Here is a 13,968-nt window from a genome sequence, read left to right on the forward strand (position 1 = left end):
CCTCTGTCCCGAGCTAAAACCTCTTGACATGCAGCATCACAGCTTTCTGCACTGATCACAAAAGCAGGTCTCTGTTTAGAAGCAGAAGGGAAGGTGAGAGAAGGATCGAGAGAAACATCAGTAATCTCAGCAGCAGTAGAGCAGTAATAAGAAAAAGGAGAACTATGGGAAACCAGAAAAGAAAATAGAGTATAATGCATACAAAAACTAGGAGCAAACTGAGCAACAGGAACAGCAATAAGAAAGTGAGGATAAACAGGAGAGGAAAGAGGAGAAGCAGGAACAAGACAGAGTAAGAGGTCAGGGAGAGCATGGATCAAACAAGAAACAAGGGATCCTGAAATACAGTCTGAGCTCTAATTCCTGTCACACCAGAAGTTCTCCAGGCTCAAGATTAAGAGGTAAGTAAATAAATAATATGTCCAGTTATCTCAGGAAAGAAGGAAGAGAAGAGGGGCTTGGGTAGATTTTTCACTCGAATAGTCACTACTTTCAGTCTTTTGTACCCAAAGCCAAAGTCGCACTAGTTCTCTGAATTCAGCAAGATAATAGATCGAACCACAGCCAAACACACCATCTAGTTCTTTTTCTCCTTAATTTCAACTTTAAGGATCTCTCCTTCTTCTGCTTTGGGGGATGGAGACATACTAATGATCAGAGACTCGTTACTAGTTGCCCTCTGCATAACTGCAGGTGGTTTAGGCTTAGCGTCTGCATTCGGCTCTTCCTTTTGTGCAGGGGGTGCAGATGAGGCTGTGGGCTCCACAGGTTTCTTCTCCTCTTCTTCAGGCTTATTCTCTGCTTCTGCTTGAGCTCCCTAGAAAGAAGAAGTTAAACGTTTTCCAATACTGCAGAAGAAAATTAGGAGGTAGTTCTATTCTGTATATGCAGTGGAAAGACACAGCATGGATGCTGTGATTAATGCAACATATACAAATTTGTATTTTGGTGCTGAAAATCAATTTCTAAATGAAAAATGCAATTTTAGAATCAGTGTCAACATAAAACCTAGGAAAAACTTGTGGATAGTGATAGTATCTGATTCTTATTAATATAGCAGGATGAAATTTTTGAGCACACAACATTTTCTTAGGTCTTGCCTGCCTTTATGTACCTAAACTAAAAGAAACATATATATATTTATTAAAAGAAAAGGTGTTACACAAATCTTGACATATTTCCTAAGTCCCTTGGGCAAGCCCTATTTGCTGTTAAGTTCACAAATACACATTCAATTGAACAATGTTTCTGCTCTAATCACAGTGTTGTAGTGATTTGTGTAAGCAAAGTTCTTTAACTTAAAAAAATAAATTAAACACTGCTAGTTCAGCTATAAAGACTGAAAAGAATTCTGCCACCTTTGGGTAAATATGTAGAACTGAGCAGGTTTGTATTAACATTAACATTTCCCAGAACAGTATAATGTGGGAATTATTTTTCATCAACTAAAATAACAGTTTTTTCATAAGTGTGATGTATTAGAGATTTAATCAGTTTTAGCTGTGTTGGCTAAACTTTAAATTAGTCTACAGGGTTTGTGACAACCAGAGATCTGACTTAGGATTGGAAAGTTCACTGTGTGCTTGAACCAGCTGGATCAGATTACTGTGTTAGGATATTTCTGTATTTAATACTGTTTAGATAAAATTGGATCAGATGCCCTTAGGGTCTTTGTAAAGTCTATTTTATCCCTGCTTTCTTCAAGGATTTTTGTTTGCTTGCTTTTTTCCTTGCTTTCTCTTTGCTTTTGTTTTCTCTCCTTTGCATAGGGTCCAGGTCCGGGAAGATTTGAGCCAAGTTTTAGAATTAGTCTTTACAGAGATTAGGTGCAGTGATTATATCTCAGCTACTGGGATTTTTTGCAGTTGACTGCATTAAAGCTACTTTTTCATCTATTCTGTTTACTCAGGACCTCCTAGTATCTTTCCTGTTGCCCTCTTCAGCACCTGGAATTATCTGCTCTATTTTCTGTGGCATTACCTTAGCGTATCCTTCTCTCTTCAGCTGCAGCAGCTTGGCAAGTCCTTCTCGTCCTTTACCTCCAAGCATCGCTTTAAACAATTTTGGAGTATCCTGTTTCTGCCCAAACAGGCTGGCCAAGCCCCGTGGTTGTTGCACTGGAGCAGGTTTCCCCTTCTCCTTCAGCAGCACCCTGGAGACAGGAAGGAATGAGAACATGCAGAAGTGCTGTGAAACTGAGCAAAGACCTTGCAAAGCTAAAATGTCACATTCATGGTTGAAAATCTGGCAAACTTTCCAGCAAATTTTGTCCCAGGTCCAGTGGCAAAAGGAAAGCTGAAAAGGGTAAGGGTTTTACTCTGAGCTTTGGAAGAGCTGGAGGCTGCTGTTCTTATTTGGAGTTAGAATCATAGAATGGTTTAGGTTGGAAAAGACCTTTAAGACCATGGAGTCCAACTGTTAACCTAGCGCTGCCAACTCCACCACTAAACCATGTCCCTAAGTGCCACATCTCTGTCTTTTAAATACCTCCAGGGATGATGACCCCTGCTTTCTTGGACAGCCTGTTTCAATGCTTGACAGCCCTTTCAGTGAATAATTTTTTCCTCATATCCAATCTAAGCCTCCTCTGGCACAACTTGAGACCATTTCCTCTTGTACTATTGCTTGTTACTTGGGAAAAGAGACTGACACCTTGCTACAACCTTCTTTCAGGTAGTTGTAGAGGGTGATAGGGTGCCCCCTGAGCTTCCTTTTCTCCAGGCTACATAACCCCAGTTACCTCAGCCACTCCTCAAAAGACTTGTGCTCCAGACCCCTCACCAGCTTCATTGCCCTTCTCTGAACAGTCTCCAGCAGCTCAATGTCTTTCTTGTAGTGAGGGGCCCAAAACTGAACACAGTATTTGAGGTGCAGCCTCACCAGGGTCGAGTACAGGGGCACAATCACGTCCCTACTCCTGCTGGCCACACTATTTCTGACATAAGCTGGGATTCTCTTGGCCTTCTTGGCTACCTGTGCACACAGCTGACTCATGTGCAGTCAGCTGTCAACCAACACCCCCAAGTCTCTCTCTGCCAAGTATCTTTCCAGCCACTCTTCCCCAAGCCTGTAGAGTTGCATGGGGTTGTGACCCAAGTGCAGGACCTAAAGCTTGGCCTTGTTAAAGCTCATACAATTGGCCTCAGCCCATTGATTCAGCCTGTTCAGATCCCTCTGTAGAGCCTTTCTACCCTGAAGCAGATCAGCACTTCCACCCAGTTTGGTGTCATCTGCAGGCTTAGTGAGGGAGCACTCAATCCCCTCGTCCAGATCATTGATGAAGATATTAAACAGAAATGAGCCCTGGGGAGCACTGCTTGGGACCAGCCACCAACTGGGTTTAACTCCATTCACAACTCTTTAGGCCCAGCCATCCAGTCACTTTTTTACCCAGCGAAGACTGCGCTTGTCCAAGCCAGGAGCAGCCAATTGCTCACCTATATCGTGAAAAATAAACAAGTACAGGCTCAAATTAAGGAGTTGCAAAGCAGATGAGAGCTTTATAAAGTGGGAATTAGTGTGAAGGGGGATTGGACTCCTCATATCTGAGGTGAAAGTCTCTTACTTGGCCTTCTAGGTGCAATTCAGAGAGCATTTAGTTCTCAATTTGGAGTCCTGCTACTAGTTGTGAAAGTAACAGTTTACCAAACTAACTCAGCATGGCTCATCTCTCATAGGCCAAGTTATACACTAGTACTTATTTTTGGTCTTCTTCAGTAGAAGATGCCCTAAATATGTGAAAAATACTGCAAATCGTGTGGCAGACTAGATTTTTACACCCTTCCCTAGCTGTACTGATTTGCAACCATAACGGCAAGAAGTGATAATGAACGAGGAGGGTAATGTTACCCCTGACTGTTCCAGGATAGATGGAACCAGTGAAAAGCAGAGGGTTTCCAAGCTTTCAATCTCTATTAGGTTACTGTACAGTTCTTAAGGCAACTTTGCTATCCTTGCTAAAGCCCTGACTTAAGACTTTTTATGAACAAGGACTATACTTGCAGTCTGAAGTACAGTAAATCCCATAATAATATAATTTTCTCCAGCGTCTTGTACTTTGTAACTTTGGGAATTTCAGAAGTGAAGATTTGGCTTTTTTTATTTTTTAAGTTTTATTGTCATGAATTGAAGTGCACTTCAGCACCTTGCTTGGGTTTATTATGTAAAGACCATGCAGTGACTTTCAGAAAGTTGATCATAGAACAAACTTCTCCTTTGAGTTTATTTCAAGGAATCCTTTAAAGGTGTGGGATGGCTGGTACAATCCTACAGGGAACTCAAATGTAAACCTTCCAGGGCAGATTGGTAACTTGTTTCCAAAACTGGACATAACGGCACTGTTTATCCAAACAGTGCACAAATCTCCAGTTAATGCCTAGTTTTTCTGGAGGTGTGTCTGACCATACATAATGCACAGGAGTTTGGGAAGAATTAGTGGATTCCTAGACAGGTGAGCAGAATATATGGCCTTGAGCACAGGGCAGGTGCTTTACAATTATATAATAATTATTAATATTTTAAGAATTAAACAGAATATCCTGTATCTAGGCTGATATCTAGAGAGAGCTTTGGGCCCACATGGTAGTACAGATATGAAGGTTGAATGATTATTATCCATCTGGAGGCTATCTGAAGGAAGCAGAATTTAATCATAGAATCATAGAATGTATTGGGTTGGAAGGGACCTTTAAAGATCATCTGGTCCAGCCCCCCTGCAGTAAGCAGGGACAATGTTACTAGATCAGATTGTTCAGAGCCCCATCAAGCCTGATCTTGAATATCTCCAGGGATGAGACCTTCACCACCTCTCTGGGCAACCTCTTCCAGTGATCTATCAACCTCATAATGAAAAACTTTTTCCTATTGCTGCATGCCCTAGTGAACAGCTCTTCCTCAGATTTCTGATAGGCACCTTTCGGGTATTGGAAGGTCGCTACAAGGTCTCCCTGGAGCCTTCTTTTCTCCAAGCTGAACAATCCCAATTCTCTATGTCTTCATAGGAGAGGTGCTCCAGCCCTTTGATCATCTTTGTGGCCCTCCTCTGGACCCACTCCAGCACTTCAATGTCCTTTTTGTGTTGGAGACTCCAAAGCTGGACACAGTACTCCAGGTGAAGTCTCACCAAAGCAGAGTAGAGGGGCAGAATCACCTCCCTTGCCCTGCTGGCCACATTTCTTTTGATGCAGCCCAGGATGCAGTTGGCCTTCTGGGCTGCAGATGCACATATACAATAAAAGTGCTGAAATATACTACTAATAACAAACTGTTTCATGTATTTGGACCTTTTACAAGGTTGTAAAGTACTAATTTTATCATAATTTTAAGACAAAATCTGACAATATTTTGACCTTTGGAAACTGAGGAAGTGGTGATCCTAGCAAGCTACAGCCAAAGCAGTTTTTGTTTGAAATCCCATTTCAGAATCCTTTTAAACAAAATGCACACCTCTCAAATCTGTGTACTTCCATCTTGTTGGGCCTTACTTTAAATTCATTCCTAGCTGCTGCTTAAGATTTTGGAAATGCATACAACTCTGGGGGTGCATTGAAGTGTATCTCTGTAGAATTAAATTGCAGGTGTTTGGTTACATTTTTTAAAACCTACTCCTTAACTGACAACTGTCCTGCACTTTCTTTCCTGACTGTATAAGGAGTCCTGATATGCATCTCTAGCTCCAATTTGTTTTGTTACCTTAAATACAGTGGAGAAGGCAACTACATTCAGGACTTCAGTCTACTTATCCCATTTCCACAGCCTTGGAATGCCTGCCAAGTCCATGGCTTCCACTAAATACTACCAGGCAAATCTGTCCTCTAAATACAAATGCGTTTACATCTGTTACTCTTCGAAGAAAGGAACGCACATTTGTCTAGAAGCCACAACTGTCCATTCTAAATAATGTGATTTAAACACTGTTTTTAGGACATACTTTGCTTTCTTCATGAGAAGTTTTTCTGAGTCAGGATAGTGCACTAAGATTTCATTGAGTGTTTTCTTGTCCAGAATGAAGAGGTTGGCAAAACCATGAGCCACCACGTTGGCAGTCCTTCGATTTCCTCCACCTGCAGCTAATAGGCTGGAATGAAAATAAACATCATCAGTCACATCATTGCTCGCTGGTGGTTCTCCACTAAAGTCATTGTAAAGCTCGTTTATGTACCCAACTGTTCTGCCTGATGTTCTGTAAAAGCCCTTTGCAGTTTGGGTTAGAAATCCCTTCTTGCCTCAGGAACACAAATTGTCACTACTGGTCAGGACTATGTCGGTGCTAAGGACTGTGAAAGGTCTTGCTAGATAGAGGCATTTCTTCCAAGAGATACCCGCTGCAAGGACTGCGTTTGTTTTAATCCTCACGTGAACTTGGCATTTCCTCAGTTTTATTGTTGAAAATTATGTACATCAGAAGCAGAGCAGCACAAGTCCATTATTATTGAAAGAGTTATTTACAATGAATGAATGATTCTCCAAGAATTTTAATTTTCCTGAGTGAATAATTTCTGTGGGACTCTGGTTTTCAGTTTTCTCACATACCACATCTCACATTTGAATGCTGGCAAGTTGAATGATATGGATTAGAAAGGTCTTTCAAGCTGACAGTTACAAATGTGTCTGCCAGAAAAAGAAGGATATTTTGTTCTGAAAGTAAGGCATTAGACCAGTTTAGCAAGCAGCAGTTGGCCATAGAAAAGGTATCCACAGAAAAATTAGATGTTGTACAACTAAAAATTAAATTGTGTATCTTGCCTTAAGAAAATGAATTTAAGATATTTCACTTTGCAGCTGGGGTGATAAGCAGGAGAAGCTGCATTTTGCTCTTAGTACTAAAATTGCTTTATCACTGTATTCAGGGAGATCTACCCTAAAAATTTGTCCCTTAAATGTTTCCCAGTGAGTTAATATTTTTAGAGAATATTTAGTAAACTCTAAGTTTAAAAGTTATTAATAAAGGTTGGTCTGGACCCCATAAAACATAAATTAATACTTATCTGAAATATTAATCATATATAAATATTTGTTTTAAGATTAAATATATTTATAGAATATATTTATAAATATTAGCTCACACAGATAATATATTTGATTCATAAAGGATAGTATGAAACCTCTGCAACTGACTGTACAAGGCTATTTTTACAAACACACAAACACAAACTATTTTTCTGCAACCCAAGATAGCAATCAATATATGAACTCAAGCTGAAAATAGTGTACCATCTTCTTTTTAAACAATTCTTTACAATTCCTCAGATAGAATAAAGCTATTTGCACAATAAGAAAAGCATCTAAAGAAAATTGCAAATAGCTTTTGAGTTCTGATGAATCACTTCTCAACAAGCCATTGAACAATCATTTTCAGGCTTTCCTACCAGAAAGCTCATTTCACTGACGCAGACTGGGACTAAAGAGATCAGCATTTTCATTATGGCGATGATGTGAGGTGAATTTTACAAGTAAGGCAGTCCTTGCTCGAACAGAATGACTAAGGACAGCATTACGGCCTTCATGATTGAATTTGTTTTGGCTAGCGTGGTAAGAGTTACATGATAGACCAAATTTTTTAAAATTACATTTGCCTTGCAGTGGTTCTTGACACTGTAATATCTATATTAATAGGGAAATTTATGCTTTTTACCTTATATATTTTTAGTCCAGTTGTTAGCCTGAAATGCTGTAATATTAGTATGAGATGATAACTTCTGAATTCTTATGAAATTTAATTTAGAGGTCTAGAGTTGTCAAGGTGATAACTCAGCTTATCTATTTGTTTTTGGTTTTTTTAATATCTGTAGGAAGCTGCTGTCCATTGAAATTAGCAAATTGACCCAGGGAATAGTGTGCATATCAGCTGGACGTGCAGGGTTGTGGTGGCTCAGCTCGACATCTATGTGCATATGGGGAGAACTGGTAAGTCAGGAAAGGGAAATAGGTCTGGGTCTTGCTTCTGAACAGGATGTCAGACACCAAAGGGCAGAGGTCATTGAAAAGCAGCAGCTGCCACTCTGCAGGAAATCCTGGGCCAAAGTGGAAAATGTAATCTTTCACAAAGCTAAGTAGTCCCTTTAGTTTTGGATTTTTTTTTCAATAAAAGTTAAAGTTACAGAACAGTTGAAAGGCTGAGAATGGAGCAATGTTTTAATTTTTCCAAAATTACCATTTTGTGATAAGAAATAGTGAATCATAGTAAATGAATGAATGAGGACATCTGGCTTAAAGTGTAAATTTCTCTGGGCTAATGAACTGTTGTGTTATAGCTGAATTTCTCTCTTTCTCAATTGTCTGTGCAGACAGGCTCTCATTAAGGCAGCAATCTGTTTGCCTCTGAGTCTGAGTTTATTTTGCTTCCCCAAACTGATATTATCTATGCAGAATGTAGTAATGAGGGTAAGATGTTAATTGGAAGGCAACTCCTATTACTTAATCTGTTTCTGTAATAATTTTCAAGGATGAAATTGGCAAAAGATTACTTTGAGCATTAGTCTTGTGTTGGCCTTCTAGTATAATTCAGGGAAAGTTTTTGAAATAAGTGTTTTTTTGTTCTCTTCAACTCCTTTGCCCTCAGAGACATTTTAAGCATAATTTACATGCATTTTAAACAGTATGAGATTAAATAGGAATTGTGTTATAAATCATGTAGTTAAACCACTTGGAAAACTGACGTATTTCTCTAAACAAATCTTGAACCAGAAATCAGAAGGAAAACAGTCTCATAACAGACGATAACCACGCTATGAATACTGAGGGGGAAACTTGGATGTGCTAAATGAAGCAGGATTTCATCCATTAAAGAATATTATTTTTAATTTGTTTCTGCTATGCGGTATTCAGAAGACCTTGACAAAACTTATATAGAGTCACTATACAAACTCATTACTTTCTAACACTTCGCCACATGGAAGAGGATAAATCTCTACTGTTACACTTAGTGCTTCGTGTCTTTGCTCTTCCTCAGTTTTACAGATGTCTGCCGGTTGCTGTGTAGTTTCTCCTGAAGTTTATCCTCTGCTTGACATTTATATGCAAATGATGTGTGTCTGAATGGGTATGCTACCACAGTAGGTCAATTATGAATAAAACCAGACTAGGAATGTAGGGTTAGGGCTTTCCTGAGATTTTTACTGGCCATATTGGCAATTACATGAAGAGTAACATGTATTGGGAAATGAATCTTTAAAGGCTGTTGTGTAGCTCTCACATGAAAACAAATCCTCACCTGTCTTTATATAAAAAGTTTGAAAATCCTTGTTTTAAAACCAATCATTATCATTTCTCAGTTCAAAAAGTAAAGTCCTTGCTCCAAATTCAAGACTAAGAGATAACTGAAAGCTATGTACGTGTTACATATCCGGGCTGCTGTAGCTTTTTCTTTTCTCTTTTCAGTACTCGGCCCCTGCTGAAAGCCAGTGCATTCTCAGCCCTTCCACATCAGTTGCAATACACCATTTTGTTTTGAGATTTTGCTCAGGTGTTATATTGTCACACAGAGAAATACCTTTCAAATAACCTTCTCTCAAAGAACTGATATAATTTAACTTTCCCAAGCAGTGAAAAAGGTCTGTATCTATGGGTTATCTCAGATGTTTTCCACTTGAGGTCTAAGCAAGTTCTGTAAGAACATTAGATAGATGGGGATATTTCCCCTATCACAAAGGGAGACACAAGAAGACAAACGTAAACCTGGCACAGAGCTGGTTATGGCTTTTCAAAAGGCAGATTAAAGCTACCAGCAAGAGGATTAGCAATAACAGGAAGGCAGCTGGAAGAAGTCAAGGATCCAGTTTATCACATGCAGCAGCACATGAGTTTTATTTCTTTTCCTCAGGCCAACCTCAGTAGGGGATGCAGTGCCTAAAATCTAGTACTTGTTCGGCTAACTGGGGAACATGGCACATAAGAGTTAATGGATTTTGCATGGCAATCGTGTGAAGAATATGAAAAACATTTGTAGCCACCTGAGAAATATTTTCTCCTCCAGGTAAATTCAGAATAAAAAAATCTGTTCTGTCAGCCTTTTTCTTGTTTTGTATGCTTGTAAACATATACATTTTCAAATGTGAATGCCTGATTTTTGGCAACTTAATCCCTACTTCAGCTCCTAAATGGACCAGCCTTATTTGCTATTTTGGACTTTTTATTTCCTTTGTTGGAAATTAATTATCATTTTTACCATCTGCTCTGAAAGAGCAACTAGTCTCACTATACAGGCAATAAAAAGTATTTGCTCTTGCTGTATGGCAGACTCAGAACAGGAAAATGTGTTGAATTTTTTAAATACTGAAGGAGAAATCCATATGTATATCCCTGTGTACATAGCCCAAAATGCTGGTTTCAAATCTTGCCGGATTGACCAAGATGCTTCCCTTACGTTTTCCTTCACTGACCTTGCTCAGTGTTGTCTTGGTTGATCCTACCAACTTCCTTGCCTCCCCCATGGCAGCTGGCATGCTCACCACAGAGAAGGTAAAAACCAAGGATTATTTGATCAGTTCTAATGAAAGTGTTGAAAATGGAGGTGGACCTACCTGATCTCTCCAAATACAGCTCCTGCTCTTAGTGTAACCAAGACTTTTGTACCATCAGGGCCTCCAAGGACTTGAACTTCACCCTGTTTGATGATATACATCTCTCTGCCAATCTCTCCCTGGGAACGCAAACACATAAAGATCTCATGTTTTAGCAGGGCAGTGAGGTTTTTTTGTTAGAATAACAAACTCTTCTTTAAATATCTTTCTCCTTTCTTATACCCAGGTTTACTGGTATTATGGAGAAATAAATATTTGCATTACTTTTCCTAGCACTGAGCACAAGCGCAAGAACTGACTCCGGCAGATACAGTTGTAAAATGGGATGATATTTGAACAAGAGTAAGACTATCTTGGCCAGCTTGGAAAAATACTACGTAATCTGGATTGTAGCAGACAGTTCCATCAACTGTTCTGGTAGAAACTGAAGTACTTGAGCAGTGTATTTAATAACAGAAGAGTGCAAAAAAGCCTATGCTTCCTGGTCTGAAAAGCTTCAGTTTTAACACTATTATTTCTAATCATCACCTAACTAATTTCAAAGAAAAATAAGAATACACAATATTTTAAAACTTTGTCTACTCTTATGGAAATCACTGGATGGTTTAAGAGACTATTAGTCTGTTTATTTATTATCCTCCACATGCTCTACTAGGATTCAAAGCATGACATCAGTATATACAATAAAAAACAGGCAAACGAATAATATAATGGACCTCATAAACATGACCATAAGAGTCTTCACATCTCAGTAAGACAGGCAAATAAATATTTTTCCACTCAGCTGAAGTAATTGAGGCAAGGAAGCAAGTTCATTTTAAAAGTGAAAAGGCAACAGCAACAAAGGCAGGCTTGCACTTTCTATCCCTTCACTTGTACCTCCAAGCCTGCAAGTTGGAGCCTGCTTGGTAAAGTAAAGGCCAACATGCATCCAAAGTAGAGGTACGTTCCACAGGGTTTGTTGATTCCCTACTACATGTTACAGCATTAATAAGATTTCTGTGGTTGTAGACCACTAAGTAGATCTATACAAGTGAGGGGTCTTTTAGCTCTGAGTCAAGCTAGAATATATTGATACTTCTACATTTCTCATGATCCATCCTTGTTGAGAACTGTTTGCATATGACTGCAATATCAAGATTTTTAATGTTAGTCATTTATAATCTTTGTTGTGTTAGAGTCTCAGACACAGATCCTTTCATGCTGTGCATTGTACAAGCTATCACAGCAAACTACTTTTCCACCCTTCCTAGCCAACAGTAATTCTGGTATTGGTCTTTGAAGGGACACACTTGATCCTTCGGTGCATTCACAAATGTTTAACTTCCTACATTGTGGAGTCAGTGGGACTAACTCAGCACTGAGGAAGAGGACCATGTGTTTTAACTCTTGGAGGGAGCAGGACCTTAGTGAACATGCTGGACCAGAAAAGCTAAAAACAAGGGATTCTGATGGTCACATCTGCGTGTGGTATCAACTGTGGGTCAATTGCCACAGCAGTAACAGTACTGATACTTCACCCTCCCCATGCTTTAATTATATCTAATGCTATGTTTATGTGCCTTCTGAAAAGAGACTTGATCTCACTTGGTGAGAGGCTGAGTGATCTACCTGTGTTAATATAAGGCCATGTTTGAGCTAAAATGGTAAGAGAAAATAGGCTTCTTAGCTACGGGACAGTGTGACAGCATTCAGCTGGAAGTCTGGAGATGGCTTAAAGCTGTGAGTGAAGGCAGAGCAAGATCAGATCATCCTGTAAGGAGCGGTATGGGTTGCAGTGTCTTTTCTACACTCTTAGATAATTCCATGTAAGAGTTTTTGAATACAAAAATAAAGCACATGCAAAGCATCATAGACTGAGATCTCTAGGCTAGATTTGTATGCATATATGTATAAAAAATAAGCTTGCTCCATTTCAAATATTAAAACTTAATGATGTATCATTAGATAAGCCATATTTACTTTAAGTACTTTCCCATATTACTATAATTTTATGTTTGATAATATAAGTAATAAAATCCATATTGTCTTGTTCTAGGTTGAAACTTGAGAGCAGATTTGTTTTTATTACACATAGTACCTTAATTACTTTTACTCTATCTAATTCACTCAGGATTAATTTTATCTAAAGGACACTGTTGACCGACATCTGAACTCTTTCTCTAACATACATAACATAATTATTCTTCAAAAGAGACAACAATGCTCACCTTTTTGCAGACAAAGTCACCAGGTAAATACACAATGGATTTCAACCTTAGCAGCATGTCATATATCATCTGGGTATCACATCCCTGTTGAAATAGTTAGAATTGATTGCTCTATTATAAAACAAGTGATTATTGTTGCTTACATTGAGCAGCAAAACCCAACACCACATGAATGATTCAGGGATTCATAAATGGAATTCAAACTCAAAACTGAAAGATCAACTTTTAGAGCAGAGGAAAGACTGAAAGAATTGCCATTTCATACACTTATAAAGCCCCCTTTGGGTTGAACATCTCTTCATTTTTTACAGGGTAAGCTTCTGTACACCTAAATTTGCTGTGGAAGCTCAGTTAGTGTGATGTTCACAGCTTTATGGGTCTCTTATAGGATTATTTTAAATGACCCAGGGGAAAAAATAACCACACCAGGTCATGTCAAATGTTGGTGTGAATCTATGAATTCCATATCTTCAACAAATGTGGCAGATACCATGTAGATATCTAATGTTTATATAGAGATATCATGATATTTTTGCAATCAGGCTAACAAACAAATTAGTGTTAAGGTTACTGTATGTTGAGACTAATTCTAAAAATGCAGTGTGTCCTTGGTTTTGTTGTCAGAAATCCAATCTTAATTACCATATTTAAATTGTATCTCTGGTAAACTATCATGATAACAAAGAGAAAGCTCCTTTGCACAAAAAGCTACTAAAAAGCAGCATTCACTATATCAAAGTTATGTTGCCAGAAGACATAGCATCCGCGATCTCTCAGGCAGCACTAGGCAGTATACAACAAGGTGGACTGTATCAAAAATGACATTCTTTTATGTCTGACTCTTCAGTTTAGTTATATGCTGAAATCATTTACAGTCTGACCATAACATCAGCTTTAATATGTTGATAAAACAGGACTGTGTCTTAATGTCATTTGCTTTTTTTTGATCTCTGCTTTGACACAATAAATTCAAAGGCAAGCACTTGGCTTTGCCCTGACATGTTGTCTTTGACTGAAATATTTCATAGACCTATTTTGCCTTGCATATTAACAAGCATGTTCTTAAGATGTCTCAGGAATACCATACATTTCTGCATTATCCTGTAAAACTACTTACTTTGAATAAGTCAACTTTATTGACAATGGCAAAATTCACATCAATTGCAATGGCTAGTTGCATTTTGGTTGGCATCTGCTCCAGTAATTCCGATTCATCTGTAAAAGAAAACATAAAAGAA

At 38.6% G+C, this 13,968-nt stretch overlaps 1 protein-coding gene across 1 annotated transcript in view; it reads right to left on the minus strand.

Moving 5' to 3' along the window:
• Window positions 1-577: 577 nt before the first annotated feature.
• Window positions 578-13,968, minus strand: part of CNGB3 (cyclic nucleotide gated channel beta 3) — a gene marked incomplete at its 5' end in the record, with an annotated part of 32,378 nt that continues 18,987 nt past the window's right edge. Inside the window, 7 exon segments of the mRNA XM_010192414.1 lie at window positions 578-798; window positions 1,696-1,756; window positions 1,906-2,152; window positions 5,930-6,076; window positions 10,521-10,639; window positions 12,731-12,814; window positions 13,848-13,945. Coding sequence (XP_010190716.1) covers window positions 578-798; window positions 1,696-1,756; window positions 1,906-2,152; window positions 5,930-6,076; window positions 10,521-10,639; window positions 12,731-12,814; window positions 13,848-13,945 — 977 coding nt within the window.

The sequence above is a fragment of the Mesitornis unicolor genome, unplaced genomic scaffold (assembly GCF_000695765.1).
Source record: "Mesitornis unicolor isolate BGI_N332 unplaced genomic scaffold, ASM69576v1 scaffold19379, whole genome shotgun sequence".
Classification (NCBI taxonomy): Eukaryota; Metazoa; Chordata; class Aves; order Mesitornithiformes; family Mesitornithidae; genus Mesitornis; species Mesitornis unicolor.